The following is a 27,678-nucleotide window of genomic DNA, read 5'->3' as shown; positions in this document are numbered from 1 at the left end:
TTGTAGATTTGCAGTTGTTCCAATCTCATCTCCTTGATTGAATTTGTTTTTGTGAACACCTGACATTAGAGGAATTGTTGTGTTGCAGATGCTGAACGAAATTAATCGAGCGAGCTTGTTCCTATTGAAGCTGATGCGTTCTCGCGACCGCTTGTCCAGGGAAATGACAATCTCGCTGCGAGACGCTCTGGTGGCCGTAATGGTGACCCGCTACCACAACCACTGGTTCCCACTGTCGCCGCACCGTGGCTCTGCCTACCGATGCATCCGCGTCAACCAGCACAGTGATCCTGTGATCACGGCCGTCGCTCACATCACCGGACTCAGTGCCAAACTCATTCGCAGCTGGCTTCCACTAGAGTTCACCATGTGGGTGGACCCGAATGAGGTCAGCTACCGCATCGGCGAGAATGGAAGTGTAATGGCTGTGTTCGTGCCCGACATCGAGGATATCCAGGGCTTCATTCCCGACCCCATCCCTAAACTGGAAACAAGCTTGGACGTGTTGGACAGATGTAAGAAATTAATCGATGCTCAAAGTTTGGCTGCTCAGTTCCTCATGGTGGCCCAATCATCATCTGCTTAATTTTTTGATCTCTATTATTATTTTGATGAAAGCCTAAGTGATCTTATTGTTAAGTATTTTTACTGTGATCTTCAACCTTGCTAATGGGTCTTGTGTTTTGAGGTTTTCATAGCTACTTTTCTTCAGTTCTAATTTTAGTATTCTGACAATACCATCATGAACGATAATCGGCTCTTTACTTTGAATCTTACTTTTCATTTATGTCTTATTTTAGTTTCCTGACTAATATAAACAAACATTATTTTTACATGGTTTTCTTTCATTCTCAATTTTGAAGTAGTTCATTTTTTATTTCAGTTTTCTGACAAATTATCAGCAATAAATTAGATATTCACATTGATTTTCTTAATTTTGTTTTTGAACTAGTGTGTATTTCATGGCTTAATACCTCTGACCAGCTTGTAATTATTATCAGCCAATTTAGCCCTTGAGCCGTTGTAATCTACAGCTACCCTGAGGTATTTAGTCATGAAATACATAATACTACTTCATGATTCATTTTAGTTTTCTGCTTGTTACAATTATTGTTTCTAATAGCCTATCGTTTTCTTATTATTTCAGTCTTTTTATTCTTGACTTCGATTTTGAGCTGGTTCATGTATTCTTATTTTTTATTATTACCAACTAAACTATTATTTGTTCGATGAATATTATTATTAAGTAAAATTTTTTTTCTCCATTTAATACAAAATATCTGTTCAGATTACTTATGAATTATGATATTTTACCGTTCACTGTTGAAAAGAGAATATATGTGATTTAAAACTTCAGAAAAGTGTCGAAACAATAAAACAAAGACAAGTGAAATATGTCATATTCTATCAATTATTCAATCTAAAAAAAAAATAATAATTTCTGTATAGTTTCAAGTACACTTTATGATGGAAAATGTAATTACTGAATTATCTAATAATCTATATTATGGACCCATTCAATGCCGAATTTCTACATTCAACATGCTCGGCTCTATACACAATTTTAGATATGAAACTGAAATCTTTTATGAATTGCTAAAATGTAATATTTTATCTCTTCTCTTTCATTTAAGATTCGCATTTCAATTTTTCTCTCTTACAGTAATCCAGTTTATATTCAAGTAAATGCATTGAAAAATTATTTCCGTATAAGTAATATTTAATTTATTTGGCCATGCAATTTGAAACTAATAGTGCAATAAAAAATTGCGGTTTATACTATCTTATTGAAAAACAGAGGAATTAAAGTTTTGATTTTTAACTTTCTGTCGCAAAATTTCTAAAACAACAAAGATTTAAATTATTATTATTATTATCCTGTATAGGATGGGGTAAATTATTCAACGGTTTACGAAAAAATAGTGTTCACTATAAAGATTTCAGACATCGCTGAAATTAATCTTTCCATCAGTTTCATTTTATTTTCTAAAAAACAAGTTGTCTTTCTGGTATCTTACCGTTAATTTAAAAACATATTTATGATTTATCATAATTAGTATCTGTTTCTTTGCAATCACATATTTTCTCTTGAATCTACTACTGCAGGTAACTACTTCTATTGAATAACTTTATTTTATTCTATAAATATTCTATTGATTAACAGGGAACTACTTCTACTTCTTTTGCAGCACTTCATTATGATTATAAAATCCATCTATTACACTGGGATCTAATGTCATAAATAGACATTTTTAGAAAAGCAAGTATAAGAGTCAGTCGAGTTTTCAAAAAAATGATATTTTTATTTCATTAAGAAGCCATATTATGGAAACCTGTTACATTAGACTTATAAGAAGAACTATTATTTTTCATGATAAAGACTGGATTAGCATTCAGGTCGATAGACGGAGTACAAATGAAAATATTTTGTGTAACTGTGATTGGAAATGTCTTTGTAATTCAGTGTAGCTTAGTGTCACATTGTGATTTTATATTATAAAAATGAGTAGACATTTCGTAGCTTATTCAATGTAAATAGTGATGATGTTAAAGGTACACAATTTTTTGTACTAGAAGGTTGTTGTTACAGAGAGAAGACTTACTAATTTAAGTAGTTATTATAGAATGTCTTTCTATGATACGTTTTGCAGCTTCTGACTATTCTCAAACAAAAAAAAATTTGATGCTTCTAGTGTGAAAGATTGCATTTAAAAAATTCTATATTTTATGAAAGATTGCATTTAAAAAATTCTATATTTTATGAAATGAATTTACATTTTATACAGAATCAAAAAATTTTAAGTCTTGAAAATTCAGGGTGCTTGATATTTTCAGTTGATTTAGTATACAGCAACATTTTTCACGTGCCTTTGAAACCGGTTAAAATGTTTTTAAATAGAAATTACACAGTATTATTGTGGCCTTGGATTAGACTGAACGTTTTCTTGCATCCAGCCAATTAAAATCCCATAAATATGTGTCGGAAAATTGTGATTTTTACACATGACTTGTAATTTTTTAAAGTTTTAGGGACTCAACCTTTCAATTATTTTTTTTCGTATTTTGGTCTGTTGTAAGAATGAATACGTTTTGAATTATGTTACCTGAAATATTGAATCATTCAAGCATGTATTCAGTTGTAAATGTTTTATTGTATATTCAGTCGATATGATTATATTTCTTTTCATTGGTGTAATTTCATTTCACTTATTAATATAATATATTCATGTGAGCCATGAATTTATCTTAATATTCTAAGTCAATTGCATTGGTTCTCCTGTAGCTCAAGTGAGTGTGATGAGGTTCAAATTTCAATTAATTTAATTCAAAGGAAACAAATATTATTTGATTCAATCATTTATATGATTTTTTTTTATTAAACTTCAAACTCTTAATACTGTAGTTTTAGAAAATTGCGTACTCTGAAAAGTGCTTACCTTGTTTTGAAATAATATCATTTATTATTCGGAGATGGCATTGTTAGAAAGACAACTTCCAAATAGTACAGCACAAGTGTACTTTCAAATATTACACCAAAGAAAACTGTATTTCTAATTTCTTGCCTCTGCAACAATAAATCACTTCGATCAAAATTACAATTATCTCAGTTTCAAATTAATTTCTGGACTTGTTTCTTGTCACTCATGTCTTGTTTCTTTTTTAATGTTGGTCAACTACTAGAACGACTTGTATTATATTTGTAGAAATATTGCAGATTGTAATCAATACTTGAGTTACAGGGAGCCTTGTAATATATTTTATGTTGTTTATTAAAAGTTTATCAATATGTACAGAAAAAATTCAAATATGACTTATTGTATCTCCAAAGAAATTTTATAATTCTGTATAAGATGGTGAGCTACTCACTGGAAATATTTGTTTATTTGAAGATCAATTGCTTCTGTTCGCGTTGAAATTGGCTTTATTTAAAAATAGATACGCTTCATTCATCATTTCAAATTGATTGATAGAGTGTTCTAGTTTTGTAATCTTCATGATGTATTTATAGATATTTAATGTCATAAATTTTATATTTGTATATGAAAGATCAATGATGCTTATAATTTTACCATTATAAACATTAAAACAGACAAAAATGTGTGAAATCGAACTCTTTGAGATTGATTGCTGTTAGTTAAGTACAAGGAACTTGTCTTAACTATTAAAAAAAGTGATATTCGTAATTTTTTAAACTTATAAAAAATTGAGTATATTTTCAGGTGATTTTCATGCTTTAATAGGTTTATAATAACATATAGAGTGAACCATTCAAGTGAGAATTAAATACACCTTACGAGCTAGAATTCTGTAACTTCGTGGCTTTATTGTAATTGGTTTTTTGGTATCAAAACCCTTGCTTGGATATTGAATGGACACTTACTGTCCTTTTAGTACTATTAGTAAACCGTTGTATATTATGACTCACGAATTGAAATTTTTAACCTAGAATATGTATGTTATAATGTAATATTTTATCCTATTAAGGTTTTATAAGTTCAATAGCTCATCCATGAAGTTTCAGGATTCAATCTCGTTGGTTCCTAATTTGAGGAGGAATTTATGAATCATATATCAAAGTTACGGCTTGTAAAGCCATCCTGAAAATGCATATCCAATAATTTGAATGAACTCTTTAAATGTTCCACGACCTCATTTTTCTTACGTGTAATATCTTTGTTAACTTCATTATTAATCAGTTCTACTAACCACTTGAGTTTGGAAAAATAATTTCGCCTTAAATATATGTACAAAATATTCCATTATGTTGTTAAATTGAATTGGGAATACGGTTCTTTTGTTGATTATTCTTTTCACCATCTCTATGTATCAAGTGTCGAAAATGCGACTCTTCAAATAAAATACAATACCATCTCGTGAAACATTTATAGAATGCATTCATATTTTTTATTACATTCATAATATTTTTCAAAATTAATACTTTGATGCCCATCGATAGATTTTTATGTTGAATTCAAAAATGAAGATTTATATTGGAATTTCCGATTCTGTTACTAGTCCATCCCGGCATTAATAAGTTACCCATACCTTAATATTATGATTGGGATGATGCTATTTATTACGAAAGTACCTGTAAAAATTCTCAACCTGATTGTACTTCGAAACAAGAATTAATTTCAACAATTATTAATGATATCACATTTTTGCCCTGGAATATTTCATATTTTTCCGTTCTTAATCACATCAATTGGAGTTTTCCTTTATGAATATCCTATTATTATACTAAGTAATTTTCTACGTTTGTAATAAAGAATAATTGTTCATTGAAAGCATAAACTTTCTCTGTTCGTGTATGATTCAAATTCCTCTTTCCTTTTACTCGCATTTGACTGTTGTCAATGTGTTCTATGAAGTCTTGAAGTTTTTAAAAAGTTCTTTATACACTTGGGTAAAGCAGTCCCTAGACATTCAATATTATTGTACAATATTCGTACCTACTGATCAGACTTCAACGCCTATAAGAATAAACAGTTCATATATATATTGTGGTCCGATGATATTAGTAGGTAATATATGGTACAATAATACAGAAGGGCCCATAAAAATGTATACACACTTTGTCAGTGAATATATTGGCAATTCACTGGCATTCTGCAAAGTACCGCCCGCCGTACGTAGATTTAGAGACTTCTTTTGAAATGTACGTGTTGATCGCGTCGCTGACGCTACTCAATACATGTCTTTAACATATCCGTTGCTCTGTCTCGTTGGCGCTCTGAGCTAAACAATGACACTATCAAATGAAAATAATATATTTTGGTATGAACTGTTCATAGGTTGCGTATTAATACGCTGATATACGTGAAACAGCTGTCTAAAACGGCCTTACAGTTTGCATGCGGGCTACTCATGCCGCAATCATTATTCTACAATATTATTGATTCATTTATGTATCAACATGCATAGCCTATAGGACATCTCCAACACAAGCAAAAATGGTAAAGAGAGGTTAGAAACGACATATGCATTGAAAACTGATTCAAAATTGTTTCCACAGTGCATGATTATTCAGTTCTGAATCAATTTGTTTTTCCACCAAATATGAAAACATAATTTTTCAATTATTAGGAAAATGTCTGTATAAATTAATGTTTTTTATGAAAATTGGAAAACTCTTACAATGTAGGGGTTTTATCACCAACAGGCTTTTCTTAGGCTGGCCAATAATGGTAGGACATTCATGATACAAAAAATGTTGTCACACATTGCTGTGTCATCACATCAAAAGGGCTTGAGCAAAATTTTTGGGTTAGGTTAGGCTTTGTTTCTTTTTCTTTGCTGCTCTATTAAGAATATGAATAAGAATCTTTATTATCATAGACATTGTTAGCAATGCATTGATAAACGTCAAAAATAGGTACTAGATAAAACATACGGTAATACAATTAATACATGCAAATGATATTAACCTACAAATATTTGGTCCAGTCAATTACATAAAATTCTTGTATGTTATATAAACTTTCAGTACAGTTTTTAATTTCCTTTTAAAGATTGTAAGAGGCAATGCCTTAATTTCTAGTGGTAATGAATTGTAGGCGTACAGTTTAACAGATGTGTACAGAAGATTTTTTGTGAGGTGGTGAACCTGAGCTGTTAAACTCTGATATTATTCCTATTTCTGGTTTCATATCCATAAAAGTCACTATTAAATTTTGAAAAATCCAGATTACTATGTACATAGCTAACACTAAATAATACATACAAAGAATAGACAGTTAATATTCCCAAATTTGTAAAATATATGATAATGAAATGATTTGAGGTTAAATTATTTTTCTATCATTTTTATTTGTATTTTTCCAGTTATTTATTTATTTCTATTGGTTGCTAATTTTTGCTAGAAACCTCTCGCTGATGACAAAACATGAATGACGAGCATGTGTGTGTACATGATAAACATGCATGCCTTACCGTTGTGGTTTGACAATTTCAACTATTTTAATCAATATCTACTGCAATGTGGAAGACATAACTGTACCTGTTGGTACACTTACTTTTATTTTCATGCGAATACTACTATAAGTGAATCATTTATTTCATTGAAGTGACACATTTCAAATAAAACTATGTTAGGTATATGAGTACTAAGTTGCAGGGGTTTTAGGATTTCCCCCCACCCTTAATTATTCATAATTCTATGATGTCGACGTTACTCATTGATGGTTATAAATACCTTACCCAATTCGATGTAGGCCTACTTATAAATCACTAATTTGGGTACAATATGATAAGTTTCATATGGTAAAATATTGATTGGTGCAGATAATTCTCATAGTACTTCTTATAGGCTATAGCCTATCTCATCATTTTTTCTTGAAGAATTTTCAAGAAATTATTCATTTTAACATGTTCTTAATATGGTAATGCCATGATAATAACCGCATAAAAATGAACAGTTTTTCATTGTATATGAATATGATAGTATATGATAGCTTTAATTAAATACGGTAACTATAAATAATATATGATAGCTTAAAATATTATAAAACCGGTTTAGATCTACCATGGATTATATCTCTTATTCGGTATGGAATTATACTATGGGGTAGGCCTAATACCAATACCGTAGTGCAAATAAAATAGGTACTCGTATTGCAAAAGCAGGTAGTCAGGAACATGTGTGGTATAATGAATACATCAACGAATAGAATTATGTTGCCCACTATTTAAAATATATTAAAGGTACTAAGTGGTCCTTCTTTATATATTCTAAGTCAAGTTTAAAAAAAAAAAACAAAACTATAGGACCACTTAGTAGCCTACCTTTGGTATTTTAAATAGTGGGCAACATAATTCTATTCGTTGATTTAGTAATCTGCACCTATTTCAAAGTAGGCCTAATTGATTTGAAATTTTAATATGATACTAGAAATATTAGAAGTACCGTAGGTACTATTAGCCCATAGATTTAATTTATTTTCGCTATCTCCATATCACATAGGAATGAAACTGTTCAGTTAATTTCAAATTGACTTCACCAAATTTACGATTAAACATTGAACATATATTCAATAAGCTTAGCTACTTGTAAATGTCATAGTATCAAAGATTTTATCGATAATGATGATTATATGTTTCGTGTAATATCAGTAATTAGTTGAATCAGTTATTAAGATTTTGATGAGGCACCTGCTCTGACAGTGTATACTGTAAAAAAGAATGTAGCCTATGTACCAATAAATAAAATGGAATTAAGTTATTTAATGAGATTTTTACTCGCATTTAGTGACGTTTCTGATTCCTATTTTTCTCAACAGATGCAACCAGAAATCATGGGTAATTGGCCAGAATTGAACGAACAGCCAATTTTTACCCTAGATTTGAAGAAGAGAAATTGGCGCTATAGAGGAGAAGGCAATGCTAACTTGGTACTTGCCCTACCAGATGTGAGTAAACATATTGCAATATCTTATTGGATGATCATTACCATTAAATAATTTTATTGGAATGATTAATATTAAATATTTTAATTCAAATTAAAATAACTTCACAATAATCTATATAATAGAATAGAAATCTTTATCAACAGTTCTGTAATATATTCTGACAAAAAATACAAACAAACGAAAGAAACATTAATGACAGGACTTATCATATGCCTTGGGATTTCTTAGTAAGTTGTTGAATACACTTCTAGCATGTATAATGAAAATTCTCAAACGTTCGCCGATTATTTCGATTTTCTCATGATAAAACCTTGAAAACATATTTATATCGCAATGGCAAACAGTTAGAAGATTGGAAAATCAGAAAAGATCCTTTTTACACCATTCATAGTACTTACCTTCACAGAACTATGTCTATAGCACAATTCAAGGTAATAGCTGAGTTTTGTATGTAGATCCTCAGTATTTGATGCCATAACTTAATTTGAAATCTACCAGAGCAAAATAATGTTGACTTAGCGCAATTGATGGAATAAATTTTTAATGTGATAAAACTTTTTTAGAAGATGGCTAATATAATTTTTCAAGACTAAGAGAGTTTTTCATCTTCTACTAGACCTAAATACCTAATAGAATCAAATAGTAATACAAATCTCAGTACCCTTTTTGAATTATTTTATCACAACATGTTTCCGAAATATGTTGTGAAAAAATAATTCAAAAAGGGTAGCCTACTGAGATTTGTATTGCTATTTATATTACAAGTAGCCCTAAACAGAAAAGAGATCAATAGAATCAGTATTTGTACCACAGCTAGTCCAGTCACCAGGTACTTTTTGTGCTGAAAAAACTCCGAACACACTACCTACTTTTTTCGTGCAATAATTTCGAGTATTGGACATCCTAAATACAAAAAGTTGACCTTATATCCCTGGAGCTTTTATAAGGTGCTCAAAAAATAATGCATTTTATTTTCACCTTTCCTAGATAATAAATGAAATAAATCGGAGCTCTCTATCTTCATTGAGTGCTTAGTTACAATTTTTCAAAAAGGAGTCAAATTTTCGGAAAAACGAAATTTGTAGGAATTTTCGTTTTTTAACGACCATATCTTTCGATTTCAACAATTTAAATTCATGATTTAAAATCGCCCTGGGCATAATTTTGTGCTCTACAACCTGATGATATCAGGTAGACCGTTCTATCTCAGATAGATTTATAGGTGCACCTTATAGAATAGAAATCTTTATTTGTCATATGGGCCATGCCCTATACAAAGAGTTGCACACGAACGTCAATAATAAATACATAAATTACAAAATTATCAAAAACAGAGCAGACGAAGGAAAAATTGATAATCACAGAAGCACAATTTGTAACATCAATACAATAAAGATCATAACAAACAGAATAAATGATGTAGGATCAATAGCATTATCAGGGAAAAATTGTTAATCACAAAAGCACAATTTGTAACATCAATACAATAAAGACTAGGTATAACAAACAGAATAAATGATCTAGGATCAATAGCATCATCAGGAAACGATGCCACTTGTACACTAAAAAATGGCACATTGCAAATTTATCAATTATGGCACACCACAGCATATCCTCTTCTATTTAATGATACCACAGTGTATGAATAAATATCTATTATTCCTTGCCTTGAGAAATTTGAGAGTAAAACTATAATCTTATCTCTATCGTCCACAATATTATATACATACGTCGCAATGTACTGTTCTCTTACATCCTGATATACTCCACAGCTCAATAGAAAATGGCTCAAAGACTCATTCTGAGTGTTGCAAGATGGGCAGGCTTTATTAATGTCAAGTAAATATCTTCTACTACCAAAGTTGAGTATAGTTCCCAAGACAGTGGGAATTCTGAGCTGAGTCACGCATCTTGAAGCATTAATCAGATTCCTACATGACAACAATTCTGACATTTCTGAATTAGGGTTTATTCTCCAATACATGCCACAGCTCTGCGATGTGAACGCATGCTGGGCATCTTCATTCCTAATATGTGTCCTATAATCATCCAATAAACGCTTGTAGTGTTTATTCGCTAGTGTAGTAATGAGATCAACCCTACAAAAACCATCATTTCCTCAGACTTGACCGAAGTTCAATGTGCGAAGCCAAGATTTCACGTGGGTAACCCAATTTCGTTCCCCAAACTCAGCTTCCAGAAGAACTCTATAGCAAACGTACTGGTACCTAAACTCACACATATTTAGAATTTTTATGAGTCATAATAGACTCAACTTGAATATATAGAATTTTAAATGAGGTCGACCAATTTCCAACCTAACTGCCCATCCTGGTGAAGCCCGCCCCAGTAACAGTACTCTTCTATAAAGAACAATAATTGAGCCTTCTCTAATGCTTCTTCCATGCCCTGCGCCCAAATTTCAGCTCCATAGAGCATAGCTGGAATCACGATAGATTCGTATAACGTTGTCTTAGTCTCCCAAGTATCAGATTTGAGCTTTGATAAGGTATTCATAAGTGCAGCGGTCTTTACTTTAGATTTATTTAATGCTCTACTACACACATTTTTGAAACAACCTGATGACTGAAAAACTACTCCCAGATAATTATATTCCTTGCAAAAACCATTTTCCCCCCCTGACATGCAATACTCCCCATTTTACTAAGACGTCCCTTGTGGAATGGTATTACTTTTGTCTTATGATAGTTTATCTTTAGCCCCAGTGATTCGCTAAATTCAAACAAACAACAAACTTTATTTCTAGTATCTAGAATATTGTCTGCAAAAATGACGATATCATCTGCATATTGCAGCATTAAAATATCATGATCCCTTCCAAGACGCAGGCCACTCAATCCCCTCTGTCTAAAGAATGATTCCATGTCTGATATGTACAATGCAAATAAGAGTGGACTCCAAGAGTTCCCCTACAAAACCCCCTTTGTCACCTGTATGGGCTGTGATTGCACTTTACAATGATCCTCTTCCTGAACCTCAATACTAAAGCAAGCTTTCGAATATAATTCTTGTAAGACTCTCAAAATATTTCTACTCACAACTAACGATCCCAGCTTATTCCATAGCCCTATATGAGGAACAGAGTCAAACGCGGACTCATAATCCACGTAAACGGCGAAAAACTTCTTGCTTTTATTCATTAAATAATACCAGAGAAAACTCCTATAATGCTATTATTAATTCTGTGATAATACTTAATAAGAGTGTTCATTACGAAAATGTTGTCTAAGCAGCTTCGATTTTTTCTGAACCAGATTGGCTCTCTTCTAGTATGCCACAGAAATCAACCCAATGAGTCAGTCTTCTACATAAATATTTAGTAAAAATTTCCAAAATGCTATTTATAATTGCAATAGTTCACCTTATAACAATGTTCCTTTTATTTCGAAGAACATCCGATTTTCAGCTTTAACCACCTCAAATTGAGATTTTGCACTTAAATATAGGTTTATCAGATCATGTTCTATCAGACTCACCCGTTAAATGAACTTATTTTCAGTATTTTCTAGTGGAGAGGCACGCATACAATTTGAGACCAATCGCAAGTTTCCATCTCGTATCAGTCTCAATTTGGGGGCTGTTGATTATTAGTAGAATCGAGAAAAAACGGAAAAATGAAATTCGGCATTTTTTTATTTATCTATAACTTTTATTTGTATCGTATGAGTATAGAATAGTTTATTGGAATGCAAAGAGGAGAATTATCTACTACCTTGACTGGATTTATAATTTTCCATATCTAGTATTCCACGAGTAACAATAACTGCATAATCGAAAAATCGTAATTGTCCAATATCCCCACAATACTAGCTCAGGCAATGAAGAAAAAAACAGGATTTTGTGCAACTAATTAAGGGAAAGCTGATTCTGTAGGAGATTAGTACACATAGTACATGGCCTGTAATCACATAATAATTATCTTGCTTAAAATGTGAGGATGATTTTTTTCTGTCCGAAGGTATCAACCGAAAATACGTGGTTTTTGGGACACTTTGTAAAAAGCTCCAGATCTAGTAGGTAAACTTTTTGTATTTGAGCTATCCAATACCCCACAATCATTACGCGAGAAATTTAGTGTGTTCGGAATTAATTCCCCAAACGGCCCTCTTTCTCTACCTCGTGACTGGACTAAGTACCATAATCAGAATAATTACTTTCACTACAACTGACATGGGATGGCAGCTGCCAAGGGTCATACAAAAATAAATAAATTTGGGTGACTTACGTGAAACGGATGTATTCAAATGTGCAATACAAATTTAATTTTCAAGATAGAATTATTTTTGTATCACAGACAAAGATCATGCCATACCATCTCATGGCCAAGTAAAATGAGAATATTCTCAAATCCTTATAAAATCAACGGCTCATATTTTTAAATGTATGTATGTTAGCGTGGGATCCAACACCTGATTATTGCCACACACCCTTTGACGATGCTTGCAGGCATCCTTGGAGGATCTTCTGGCTTTCTTTTTGATATTGTCTCGGTTGTTCTGAGTCAGTAGGCCCTGCAAGAGCATCAAGGATGAATGGAAGCATTGGCAGTGTGAGTGCGGCAATAATCAGGAGTTGGCTTCACCCCACGCCAATATCTGAGTATGGACCGTGTGTCTGTGATGACAATTTTTGAACTTTTTTATTTTAAATGCCTATGAACTTTTTTTGTTTGTGTAGCATGAATTAATTTTGTTATGTATTAGGAGCGTAAGCGCCACTTCATTGCTTGAGCAGAATAGTAACCACGCGATGCGTATTGGAGCATGTTTATTTTGCGAGATCAATAAAGAAGCTTTACACTCGAATTACTCACTATATATTTCTACAACTGCAGTATTTGCCTTCAATAAGAAAGATCATCATGAATATGATTGACTTAGTGAATAGTATTGATGATTTGAACCAGTGATCAAAGACGAAATTATTATTCTTCTAGGTTTTAATAGATGATGTGATTATTGTGAGAAAATTTAATACCATACAACATTTTACTGCAAAATTAATATTTATTTAATTTATTACCAAGTTATTGATATTAATTCCTATAAATACTGTAACAGTCGCTATTGCTGATGTGAACAATTAAGTACCTAAGCTAATTGTAGCAATCGTGAAATAACTAACTGTTAATAAATAACTTAGCTGTTGCCCACTGCCACTGTGGTTCCCTACTCTAAAATAAGCTATTTAATGTACGTTAGCAAGTTTTTCACCAGCTGTTGTAGAAAAATAATTCCATCTTACAAATTGATTTTGTAGTGCTCATTTAAAAAACTTCCTTTTTCCATAAGAAGTTGATACAAGCAATTTATATTGAACTAGGAAAGCAGTCTATTAAGATCTACTTGCTTCATCAAATTCAGATTTTGCTTACTTGTACTGCAATAAGAGAAAGCTGTATCATCTACAAATGTGACTGGTACACCATTCAAATTTCTGAGAAAAAATACTTTATAAATACAAGGAATAGGACTGAATTTATCTAATATTTTTAAATAATATTTAATTTAAAATTTGAATTAATATCATTGAAATTAGATTTATTCTATAATATAGCTGATTACTCTTTAAATATTCTTGTTCAAATATATTGTCGAACTGAATAATAAATAGAGTGTTATTGTCAGCCAGCCAAAAAGCACAAGACAAAGTCAAAATTTGAGTACATCACATTAAAGCATAAATATTATATCATATTGAGATCATATATTTACAAATTCCTGAATAATAAATAATTTTCTTAAGATTTGAGCAGCTTTGTTCTTCACATACCAGTAGATGACAATTGCGGATTCAAGCATGTTTTTTCTCAAAATAGCTTCCCTCCCCCCTCCACCATCATAGTTGCCCTCCCCTCCCCCGCTCACACCACACCACCCTGCACCCAAAAATAGCTTTTCCTCCCCTCCCCAACCTGAAATAGATTTCTAAAAATAGATTTTCCCCACCCACTCCATTGGAGAAGATGAAGGAGAAGAAGAAGATGATGATCATCATGAAGAAGGACAAAGAAGAAGGAGAAGGAGATGAAGAGGAAGAAGAAAAAGAAGAAGGAAGAAGGAGAAGAAGGAAGAAGGAGGAGAAGAAGAAGTGGAAGAATAGAAATTTCCCTGAGAAATTCCCTCTACTGCTTCAACTGAATCATCTTACTGCCAGATTCAAGTGTATCATTTTACTGCCAGATTTAAGTGAATTATCTTACTGCCAGATTCAAGTGAATCATCCTTCCCCTCTATACTATGTCTGTTACTGCCAGATTAAAGTGAAATGTACCCATGTCTCTCCAACTGTAAGATTAAAATGAAACGTCCTTATGCTTTAGATAATCTCAGTATAAATCTATTGTGTCCATAGCTTGCTTTCCACCCAACAGTAAATTCTATATGAACTTGGCAAACAACTCCAAATTCATAAAGAATTTTTGCTGTACAAGCTGCAAGTGTGTTTCCCCAACCATAACTTATGTATATATATATATATAATATATATATATATATATATATATATATATATATATATAATATATATATATATATATATATATATATATATGCTAATATCAACCAGGTACATCCGATAAACAGTTTTACTTACTTGCTGACATTTTGCTATTATCTCACATGACATCCTCAGAGCACAGTTTTAGCTACACTGACTCCTGCATGTGTTTGGAAGTTCTTCCTTGATCAGTTGAACCAGATACACCCCAAAATACAGTTCACCCTCAAAATAGAAGAAGAAGCTAAACTACCATTCTTAGACATTCTAATCACCAGAAACAAAAATGGCAGTCTGGAACACTCTGTATACCAAAAACTAACCCATACAAATAGATACCTGAATGCACTATCTCATCATCACCCCGCACACTCCTTCTAATATATATATATATTATATATATATATATATATATATATATATATATATATATATATATATTGAAAATACTTAGAAACTTACATTAGAAATGGACAAATGGACATTTTCGGAAACTGAGTTTCCTTCCTCAACCGAGCAGTGAGTGGGTACAGTTTGAAATCAAACGGTTGTGACCACAGAGTACGCACGGAGAGTCAATTGTAGCAGCAGAGACCACAGAATATGCTGTGCAGACGGATGGAGAGATAAAGGGTACATATTCAGGGGACATTATGGGGTATTTAGGGGGTATTTAATCACCAGAAACAAAAATGGCAAAAATGATTTATCTTAAACTGACCCAATCTACTTACTTCCTTGCTTCCACATTTACATAGTACTCAGGATCCCTTCTCTCAGTTCCCTCAATTTTAAACACCATGCTACAATTTCATCCTAACTTTGCTTGCAATTACTGGTTCCAACAAATTCATTTCCATTCCAAAAAAAACTCTCCAAATACATTAGTCATGTTGAATTCCTCTCCACCTGCAAACTTCTTCAAATACCTCCAAATGGTTTATCAATACAACTCCCACTATCTGGTCTTTCTCTCAAATTCCACCCACCTTTATTCAAATTCCAACATCAGATTTCACTGCAGTATCTTGATATTGTTCATGAAAAGTACACTCTATCTGTCAACTCCCATCTTGGTCAACTTATGTCTTCTGTCAAACTGATTAAACTTCACAATGATCCTTCCCTATATAATATTTGTGAAGAAATCCTCAAAAAATCAGATTGTGCTCTAAGGAAAAACAGAAACTCTCACCTTCCCTGTACAAATCCCACTTACAAAATAACCTGCCTCTTCAAATGCATCATTCCAAACCCCCCCCCCTCAACAGTGACAAACCCAGCCTTGCCTCACTCTTGAACCTACCACCACCCTGCCATATCCTGCCCTCCTTACCCAAACATTTGCCCCAACAATCTACATCTCCTTCAATCTATCAGGAAAACATTGAAAATCCCACTGTCCTCAACCTATCCTCAAGAAACCTTCCACCTACAGATCAATCAGTCCTCAACAAGGGTCTCTCTTTTGTCCCAACTCCCAAACTTAATGCCATAAACCTTCTCTCTGATACTGTTCACTTCACAAGATATCTCAGATGGCAAGTATACTTCAGTGGCAACAACACTTCTGACCCTTTTTGCCCTCCCCCCTCGACTACTTCTGACCAAATCATCAATAAGTTTGCCCCAAAATCCAATCGTGAACCCAAGTCTCTCCCAGCCAACCACCCTGTTGAAATCTTCTGCAATTTACTCCTGAACAAAGTCAGCTCTAAAAAATTCATTGAATCCCTCACTCCAACTCCCAACCTCACAGCCCAAGAGTTCAAATCCATCAAAGACCTTTGCTCTGACCCCAGTATTTTCATCACCAAAGCTGACAAAAGCTCAACTGTAGTCTTACTGAACACCACAGATTACATCAATGAAGCCAACCAGCAACTCACCAACCCTGAACAGTATCAACTCCTGCCTTCTGACCCTACTCCACAAATCCAAAAAGAAGTCTTCAAATTTCTGTTTCAATACTGTCCATCTGAAGGCCTCTTGGACTCAGACATCAACATCCTTTCGCCAGACTCTCCCAACACACCACACTACTATCTTAAAGGTGATGGTTTCTTGATCCATTCCGAGCTGCTTTGTATTAACACACTTTATTATGTATTTGAACACGACATGCAGTCAATTATTAAGTAAATAATTAAAAACTTTTACTTACTGACTGAAGTACTTTCAATCGGCTAGCGATCGTTTTCAACGGTGTAGACCGGAAATGTTTTGATGGTTAGGAAGATTTGTAGTGTTTATTATGTGATCAAAAAGTTTGAGGGATTTGAAATTCAGCTGTTCATCTAGTATGTTGTTACTATCTAGGATGGTGGCTTTATAAATTTCAAACTATTCTGCTGTATTTAATTCGTGTACATTTCTTTTTACTTTCAATATTGTAAGGTTGGTATCTATGTTTGTGTAGGAGTGTCCGGTTTCATTTAAATGTGTTGCAAAAGCTGATTCTGTTTTGGTTTTAAGTGCATTGATATGTTCTTTAAATCTAAGTTTGAATGATCGTCCACTTCTGCAAATATAGAATTTTTCACAATCATTACATTTGTTTATATACTCCAGGGACGTTGTGTTTGTCAGTATTGTCGGTGGTTTTGGGGGTGAGGGTGGCCATTAGCTTATTTTTGGTTTTGAAAGCCACCTTATAGCCTGCTTTTTTAAAAATTCTGGCAATTTTATTAGATTGGCTATTGATATATGTTAGTGTTATGAAGTGTTTTCTCTCATTTGTTGGTTTGGTTTCTTGGTTATATGCTTTTGCTTTTGTTTTTTGGTTTAGTTTATCTATTATATTTGGGTCATATCCATTACTCTGTGCTAGGTATTTTATTGTGTTGAGCTCATTTTTGTAGTTTTCTGGTGATAAGGGTATTTTGTTGAGTATATGGAGCATGGATCTGAATGCTGCATGTTTGTCCACCCATCAGCACCAACCCTACAAACACTCCCAAAATTACATAAACTCAACATTCCCATCCGACCCATAATAAACTACCGCGAAGCACCAGCCAACAAACTTGCAAAACACCTAGACCATACACTTAGAAAAGTAATTGATCTAAACAACAAGACACACCTCAAAAACAGTGATGAGCTTATCTCAAAACTTAAAGATACTTACATTCCATTCAACTCTACCCTAGCATCCTTTGATATAACAAACATGTACACTAACATTCCAATCGATGAAACTATATCCATAATCAGAGACTTCCTTTACAAAAAGTAACTTACCAATAGAAAAAACTGATGAAATTATTGAAATCCTGCAGACAATAACCAAACAAAACTATTTCACCTATGACAGTAAGTTCTATCTACAAGATGAAGGTTTACCTATGGGGTCACCAATTAGTAATTTACTTGCAGAAATATACATTCAAAACTTTGAAAACAAACACATCCTCAATAGTGAAATATCAAAGAAGATAGTTTTCTGGTATAGATACGTATATGATGTCATAATTCTCTTCAAGGGAAACCAGAGACAATGTGAAGTTCTCCGCAAACACATCAACAAGATCAACAACAAAATACAATTCACTTCTGAATATTAACAAAATAGCTCCATAAACTTCCTCGACCTATCAATCACAAAAAATCCAGACCAAAAACTAAGCTTTAACATTTACAGGAAACCAACCACAACAGACACATTAATCCACAACTCCTCCAACCACCCAACACAGCACAAACATGCAGCATTCAGATCCATATACTCAACAAAATACCCTTATCACCAGAAAACTACAAAAATGAGCTCAACACAATAAAGTAACTAGCACAGAGTAATGGATATGACCCAAATATAATAGATAAACTAAACCAAAAAACAAAAGCAAAAGCATATAACCAAGAAACCAAACCAACAAATGAGAGAAAACACTTCATAACACTAACATATATCAATAGCCAATCTAATAAAATTGCCAGAATTTTTAAAAAAGCAGGCTATAAGGTGGCTTTCAAAACCAAAAATAAGCTAATGGCCACCCTCACCCCCAAAACCACCGACAATACTGACAAACACAACCTCCCTGGAGTATATAAACTAAAATGTAATGATTGTGAAAAATTCTATATTTGCAGAAGTGGACGATCATTCAAACTTAGATTTAAAAACATATTGTAACATTAAATTGATTGAACAGTGGTATTCATCATTATTTGTAATAAATGATTGGTGACTTGTTTGGTGAAAGTAATAAAAGGGGGATCTACCAGTTCCCAGACGGGAACACTGTAAAATTGTTGTTGTGTAGCATTTTATGGTGGAGCAAAAGCAATTGTTTTTTTTTATATTATCAACTAGATGTTTTTTGGAATTTGAAAGAAAAACATTTTTTTTAGGAGTCAGATTTATTTTATTTAAAATTTCTGTGAAATTTAAATGTGAATTTTAACATATTTTGGTTTTATAAAATTAGTTATCCTACATCTATTTTAATACAAAACAATTAAGGAAGGTTATGGAATTTTGAGCATTTAATCAATTTTAAAAATTAAAATAAACTTGTTGCCAATGACTATGAAAGTTATATGAAATTTTTAAAAACATGATTCAAGGCTTAATTAATAATGAATTTCTAAAAATAAAAACCAATATGGAAAAATAATTGAGATTGGAACAATACCGTTCTACAGTTGACGTCCATCCTAAATTGCCATGGTCTGAATGGAAAACCAGGGGATGTCCATCCACGGGTCAGCTCGGTCTGTCTCTGGAGGTAGGCGATGGAAAAGTGTGTGAAAGTATTCAGAAGAAAAGTGGAAAGCTTTTTTCACTAGCTGGCTGGAGGGGAGACTAGAATGCTAGCCCCATTTCTACCTCTCCTCAGCGTTTTTACTCTGTCAGCCAAAACTGTCTGATCAGCTTTTAGTTTTTGAAGTTGGAAAAATTATTCCTCTTCTTAAAGAAGGAACTGATATTTGGGGGTATGTCAAACCTTGTGGTTCATGACATCTCCCCCTCCTCCACTGTGACAGCCGACCCTGCTGTCTATTCTTGACTCAATGGGCTTGCTACAAAATGTTTTTACTTCAAAAAATAATTATCAAACTCTTTGAGGTTCCCTTCAGGAACTGTGACAAAGACAATAATTATCAAGTATGGTTTAAAATTATTTCATAAAATATACAGTATATATAGTAGAAATATCCTTAACCACATATGTTAACCTTATACAGTGTAATTCATTTTATAATACATTAAATGACTAAAAACAAATTTCCATTGATCCCTAAGTCTAATAGCTCTAATAAGTGGCACATTTTTTGTTGCGCTGCCCCATGTATAGAGGATGTAGAATTCAATTTCTGGATATATATTGTCGAAATATAGTGAATAATGAGGACAGGTTAATGGTATTACTGTCGAATCTGACGGAGGAAAAAATAAACAGAGTTTTCATCTATGTGGTTAAAGCATTAGAAATAAGACAAATGATATGTGATCTTGTTTGAGAGTGATCAGAAGCTATTTATTCCTCATAGGAAATATTGTAACCTTTACCATCAAAATTGTGTAATATTGTTGTTTATTGTATATTGTTATGTTGAGAGTTTATTTTTTTACTATGTTTGTTGGCTCAACTCTATTTGTATGATTAATGTGAACAAATAAATTGATGATTATTATTATTATTATTAATAATAAGTGGCACATAGTCAAGAATCATACAATAATATTTTTAAGTATCCATAACTTTTTTAATCTCCTATTAATCCAAGAAAATTTGTCTATTAATCCCAAAACTCTAACCTTTCTTTAAGTTCCCCTAATAGGTCTATCTACTCAATTCCCCTATGAAATCATTTCATCCATTTACCCTTATTAAAACTGTAACATAAAGTCACTTATTTTTAATAGATGACGTTTTATGCAACAATCGACATTTTCAGTAATAAAAGATAATTATTAAATATTCAGAGTAGAACTTCCTAAAATATATAACATTGATACCAATTGAGTAAACTTATTATACATTTCCCATAAGCTATGTAGTAATAGTTCTTGAATAGTAATTGACTACGTAATAAGGAGAATTTATTTCCCATTTTCAATAGGTGAAAAGGTCTTATTTATTTTAATTGGAAATTATTCATTGTAATATTTATCTTGGTAGTCCAAAAGATTACATCTAATCCTTGCTTATTTACAATAATAAAATTGAAAAATGGCTCTATACTAATAAATTCCATGATTAATGCAGTGTTGATAATATACTAATAAGTTTCATTAATGATTAAAATTCAAAAATAATACTTTTTTAATTATAATATAGTAATCAATAATATCGATTGATAATAATTCAACTATATTAATAATGAAAATTCAATCATATTTTACACGAAATATTTATCCTTAATTACAATCTTCCTATCAGGTAATTATTGAGTAAACACATTTTATGATAAAAAATGAAAAATATATGTCAGTGAATGATATTTGATCAATTATGTATAGAATAATATTCGATAATACAACTTTAAATTGAACTTCATTACATTATAGTTCCTAAAAAATTATTTATCCTTGATTGAAAGGAATCCTCTTTGTAGAGAAATAAGTACAAATAAGCATGGCAATGTATTGTGTGTACATGAAAAAAAAGAATAGTCTAATATAGATATAAGTACACATTTATAGTACAAATAATTATGTAATAAATCAATCAAATGAGAAAAAAATCCTTAACAATTTTTATTAAAAATGAAAAAAGCGATTTTATTTTAATTAATCAATCTCGTGGAGTTGATTGTGAAAACTATACATAATTTCAATCCTTCAACTCCACCTTTTTTAATGACGGGCTTCTGTTGAGATTTTTGGATAATCAGTAACATGTGAATCATCAGTAACAAGTATAATAATGCCAAAGTGATGATTCCTAACCAAGCATAAATAAAATAGAATGCCATGGAAGTGGAATTAAAAATATCATGCCAACTGTTTGGTAGTGTTACTTTTTCGAATAAATCTGGAGCTATATTATTATGAATAAACAGAGTTGGTACAGTAACATTCCAGTCATCTTTTAAAATATCTGAGAAATTATCAAAATGCGGATTGTTATGGGGCTGAAAGGAATCTATTTTTAGTGATTTAATATTTAGCCAGTGAAGAGGTAAAAAATGTTGGATTTTGGGATTGATTGGTGCACGGGAGTCACAAGGAAAGGTTGTTCTAATTAATGTATTATTTTTGTACTGTAGCTCACAGCTGCACGGGATAGAGATATGTAGAGTTCCTGGAAGATTTGTAGATAATATGTGATCTTCCCCTTCTTCACAGCTGATTGTGGTTCCTGGCTGGTTGTTTGTTATATAGAACTCCGTCGGCGATACTTCTGTAATCTCAATATTATCTGTGCTGCTTGTGCAGGAGAACACACAAAACTGTTGTAGCTGCTGAAGAGTTGATGACGCTACTAAATGTTCTGTACACTTTGATGATAATTTTCCCGAATGTTGTTGTCTAGGTAGATAGAAAAGCGTTGTTGTTTGTACTGGACAAAGCTCCAATTGCTTTCCAGTTAGAACTTGAATTTTGTCTTCGCTTTTCGCTATTATCATTTCATCTCTGGGTAGCCAACATGATTAATTTTTCCAGAATAGCGAGGTTGGAATGTATTTAAATAATGTGAAATTAGATGTTTTTGTGATGAATGAATTTGTTCGAAAGTTTGGCCGATAGGTTGTGTAATCCCTAGCCGATCATCAGTCATTAACTGGGACAGTTCGTATTTTTGAATGTTTTCCTCGAGCTGTTCCATTGTGTTACTATTATCCTCCAATAACATACGCGTAATATTAATAATACAAATTCTGATGGCAGTTTGCTCTGACGTTTGTATTATTAATTTTACGAATTTGAATTTTGATTCTGAATCATTCACCCATATGGAGAAATCTATGAAGTTCTATGGATTCATATAGGCCTACAGCTTAATATTAATAGGAAAACAACTTAATGCTCCTTTTCGAAAGATAATTTGACAGTGGGCTCCACTGGGAAATCCTATTTAATTTTTTTTTAAATCTGTAGGTAGCTTCAAAATTTTGGTCTTCCAACTTGGTTCATTGGTCATTGAATATAACATTTTTTATGGGAAGGTTTTAATACAAGATTCAAAAAGAGAATTTCAAGAGATAACGAATGGTGGAGATCGCCCATCAATTTATATCAAACAGTTTCAAAGAATATTCACATTCTAGTGTTGAATTTTTTGGATATCTGTGATACAGAAATATTGCTCGCCTAGAACAGGATAGATTATTCATCACATATTCTTATTATTATCGTTCCCCAACAACCTATGTTAAGCGTTTATATAGTCGCTGCTGAGAGAGATTTCTGTGATAGATATATAACCGAATAATACTATATAAATACTATATAATCGTACTATATTCGACTAAACAACAAGAGACCCAAATGAAGGGATTCAAAATATAAAAAAAATGAAAAATGGGAATGCGAAAAATATTATAATAATTGAAACTCCAGAACTTATCATTCAATTAAGAGACATTTATGGTATTAATAATTTTCTAAAAAACATTAATAATTGGCAATAATAGTTCAGCAATATAGCACTAATAGTTTTAATTTTAGATTACTCTCTCCTGGGTTATTGAAATCTGTGTTAGAGATTCCTCAGTGATTGCTGCATCATCTGAGAAAACCCCGTGAAAGTGAGCTCTGTTCGAAATTAACATCTCAAGTATAGAGATGTAGAAGAAAACACCCATTTCATTCATACTTCTCTCCTTTCTTTTCCCTCAGGGTTTTGTTATTATTTCATACAATGCTTCAGAGATATTATCTTCTACCTATATTGAATTTGACTTTCCCATGCCTATATTTGAAATTTTTTTGTGTCAATTATATCCATTACTATCAACTCTTGCTTGTAAAATTGTGAATTCCCCCATTCCACTGAGTAGGATTGTATAATATAATAATGATGTAGCATCATACTGGAGAATGCGAGAGGTTGAATGTGAGAGAGGGCCGGCTGTGCAACAAAACTAAAGCAGCGATCCAATTGAATCCTCTCGTCTTCACTTTCTCACTATAGGACTATATCCCTCAGAAACATACTCTCTTGTAAAATATACAATCCCCTACACTGAAATAATTTGACTCCTTCAAGTTATGTGCTTCCAACTTGAGCTTACCGCCCGTTGTTCTCTCAATAATATTTATTGAACGAGCGTTAGAAAGTTCTCACTTTTTACCTAAGTTCAAAGTTGTTGCCAGTCTGTGGGTTTGATTGTTTGTTTGAATGTACTACAATAACTTTGGAAAGAGTTGATCGATCAGCTTCAAATTTTTAATACTCACTCTTCAAACCTTTTTACAGGTCAAGTTCGTTGAACAAAAAAATATTTTACTCACCTTTTTCATGAAACAAAAGTAACATGTCTGCCTTACTATTATTCTTCAATAACGTACGCTTAATATTAATAATAACATGCAAATTTTATCGAGTATGTGAGGTAAAAGTCCTCTCATTATGTACCTCACTTTTCGCGTTTCACCCATTTGTGGGTCTTTTTGTCTACACAAAAATTGTATGTGTGCCATGTAATTTTGTATTGTTTCTGAACGAGACATTTCTCTGTTTGCAAGTTCGATTTCGAGTTTTTCAATGTGTGCTACTGGTTCAAAGTATTCTATCATTTCCTTTTGTACGTTTTCGTAATTTAAAGTATTTTGTGTTTGTAATCTGTCACTTATAGTGTCAAAATAGTCAGAAGCACTACCTTTTAGATAGAATGGTAAGTAGAGTAAGGAATCTTCTGAACTCCATGAATTTGCCTTTGAGGTCCTATTAAAGCTACCGAAAAAGTCATGTATGTTTTCGTGTGGTGAGGCAGAATAGGTTGGTGGTGTGATAAAAGGCCTCTTTCTGTCAGCCATTTCGGTTTCTGTATCTGAATTTTTTTTCAAGTGTTTCGGTTGGGATGCAAGAATTCGTATAGGTATTAATTGTTTCGGTTTGAGTGTAAGAATCTGTATTGAAACTTTCTGTTTGAGTACATGAATTTGTTTTAATTGGTTCAGGGGGAAAAATACGTTAGTTTTGCTGGCAGAAGGTGTTAATAGTTTATTTGATGAATTTTCAAGGCTTAATTAATTTGGAATTTCTAAAAATAAAAAACAATATGGAAAAATAATTGAGATTGGAATGATACCGTTATACAGTTGACGTCCATCCTAAATTGCCATGGTCTGAATGGAAAACCAGGGAATGTCCATCCACGGGTCAGCTCGGTCTGTCTCTGGAGGTAGGCAATGGAAAAGTGTGTGAAATTATTCAGAAGAAAAGTGGAAAGCTTTTTCCCCTAGCTGGCTGGAGGGGAGACTAGAATACTAGCCCCACTTCTACCTCTCCTCAGTGTTTTTACTCTGTCAGCCAAAACTGTCTGATCAGCTTTTAGTTTTTGAAGTTGGAAAAATTATTCCTCTTCTTAAAGAAGGAACTGATTTTTGGGGGTATGTCAAACCTTGTGGTTCTTGACAATATCAACGCACTTAAAACCAAAACAGAATCAGCTTTTGCAACACATTTAAATGAAACCGGGCACTCCTACACAAACATAGATACCAACCTTACTGAATGTAAAAAGAAATGGACACAAATTAAATACAGCAGAACAGTTTGAAGTTTATAAAGCCACCATCCTAGATAGTAACAACATACTAAATGAACAGCTGAATTTCAAATCCAACAAACTTTTTGATCACATAATAAACACCACAAATCTTCCTAACCATCAAAACATTTCCGGTCTACACTGTTGAAAATTATCGCTAGACGATTGAAAGTACTTCAGTCAGTAAGTAAAAGTTTTTAATTATCTACTTAATAATTGACTGCATATCGTGTTCAAACTTCTATCTTCTCCCAAAAATTCATAAAGAAGGCAATCCTGGTCGTCCCATTGTCTGAAGTATAAATAGCCCAACTGAACGAATCTCTGCCCTTGTTGATTTCCACCTCCAACCCATTGTTGCCTCCCTACCCTCTCATATCAGAGACTCCTTTCACTTCATAGATATCCTAAGAAACACAACCCTTCCAACTGACCAACAACTCCTCCTTGTTACCATTGATGTAGCCTCCCTCTACACTTCCATCCCCCATTCTGAAGGCTTAAAATCCCTTGAGCATTTTCTTTCCTCACGACCCACACCCTCCACCCCTTCAACCTCCTTCCTAGTAAACCTTGCCAAACTGGTGCTCACAAGCAATGCCTTCAGGTTTGAAGATGAATATTATCTTCAAAACCAGAGTACAGTGATGGGCACCTATGCAAACCTATTCATGGGCCTCCTTGAACAAGATTTCCTTTCCAAACAAACCCTATCCCCCCTGATATGGCTCCATTTCATTGATGACATATTTCTCATATGGCCTCATGGACATGATACCCACTCCTACTTCCTCAATCAACCCAACTCCAACTACTCTGTCTCCTTCACCTGGAATATTTCTGAATCCTCCATCAACTTCCTAGATGTCAATGTAATCCTCTCCAACTCCAATACCTTATCCACCAATACTTTCACCAAATCCACCCACACTTAACAGTTCCTACACTTCGAGAGTTGCCATCCTTACCACATCAAAAGATCCCTCCCACGTTCCCTCTCAATCCGAGGCCATAAAATTTGCAGTGATCCCCACCATCTTGACCAGTACCTCAAAAAACTCCACCAATCCCTCCTGAAATGTAGCTATCCTGAACGGTTGTTACAGAAACAAATCTCCTCCAAAACAGACACTAATCCAACCACAAAAAATTCCCAAATCCCACAAACTCCAAAGCTCTGTACCACCTACTTCCCTGGAATTGAAAACCTCAAACCTGTCCTCTAAGATCTGTTCCATGTCGTCTCCTCCAATCCCTCTATCAAACACCTTTTCCAGCAACCACCCACCCTCATTTATAAGCAGCCTCCCAACCTCAAGAAAATTTTCAGTAAAAACAAATCACTCACCTCTGATGAAATCCCAACTCCACCTGGTACCCTACTTTGCAAAAGCCCCCACTGTAAAACCTGTCCTATCACTGATTCTTCCATCTCCTTTACCAGTCCTATCACCAACTACACCCACCAAATCCATCAATCCAGTAATTTCATCTCCAAAAATTGCATCTACCTCCTTTCCTGCAACTTCTGTCCTGCCTTCTACATAGGTGAAACCACCACAGCCATAAACCTCTGGATCAACAATCACAGGGCTTCCTTTAAAAACAGTACTTCAAAAAAAAAAATTGTACTAAATGTTCAATAAAAATGAAAAATAAATTTCATTCAATTTCAATTCTACAATTCTTTTCTCCAATTTTATTGGACAATCTTTTTTGATTTCTAAATTTAAATCTCCTCTTTTCTATCAAATCATTAGCTACAACTTTCCTTATTCATAACCCACTCAAATCTTAAATATCCCGTTTGTAACCGCCCCCTAAATACCCCATAATGTCCCCTGAATCTGTACCCTTTTTCTCTCCATCCGTCTGCATCTAATGTAAGTTTCTAAATGTTTTCAATCTATTTATGTCTTGTGTCTCCTGTTTTAATTTATATTACAAACTTTACTATTTAACAAACTTACACCCCCTCAATCAATTAGTGTATTTCCGTACTGAAACTGACAGAACCCTGACAACTAACAAACTAAATAAGAAATTTGACAACCTTCAGATCAAGGACAGTAAGACT

General features: G+C 33.0%; 2 protein-coding genes across 5 annotated transcripts in view; both read left to right on the top strand.

Moving 5' to 3' along the window:
• Positions 1–5,295, top strand: part of LOC120354947 (protein BTG2-like) — a 196,062-nt gene extending 190,767 nt beyond the window's left edge. For 3 of the 4 annotated variants that reach the window (XM_039443130.1, XM_039443128.1, XM_039443127.1), the window contains one exon: positions 89–5,295. In XM_039443130.1, the coding sequence (XP_039299064.1) occupies positions 89–586 (498 nt within the window). In that variant the 3' untranslated portion in view covers positions 587–5,295. The remainder of the gene's footprint in view (positions 1–88) is intronic. The other variant, XM_039443129.1, reaches the window with a different exon arrangement.
• The window catches only part of LOC111062828 (inositol-pentakisphosphate 2-kinase), a 216,739-nt gene that overhangs the window by 119,366 nt on the left and 69,695 nt on the right, over positions 1–27,678 (top strand). Inside the window, exon 3 of the mRNA XM_039443125.1 lies at positions 8,280–8,408. Within this exon, the coding sequence (XP_039299059.1) occupies positions 8,280–8,408 (129 nt within the window). The remainder of the gene's footprint in view (positions 1–8,279; positions 8,409–27,678) is intronic.

This window comes from Nilaparvata lugens, chromosome X, assembly GCF_014356525.2.
Source record: "Nilaparvata lugens isolate BPH chromosome X, ASM1435652v1, whole genome shotgun sequence".
NCBI classification, from domain to species: domain Eukaryota; kingdom Metazoa; phylum Arthropoda; class Insecta; order Hemiptera; family Delphacidae; genus Nilaparvata; species Nilaparvata lugens.
This window is presented reverse-complemented; position numbering and strand designations above follow the sequence as displayed.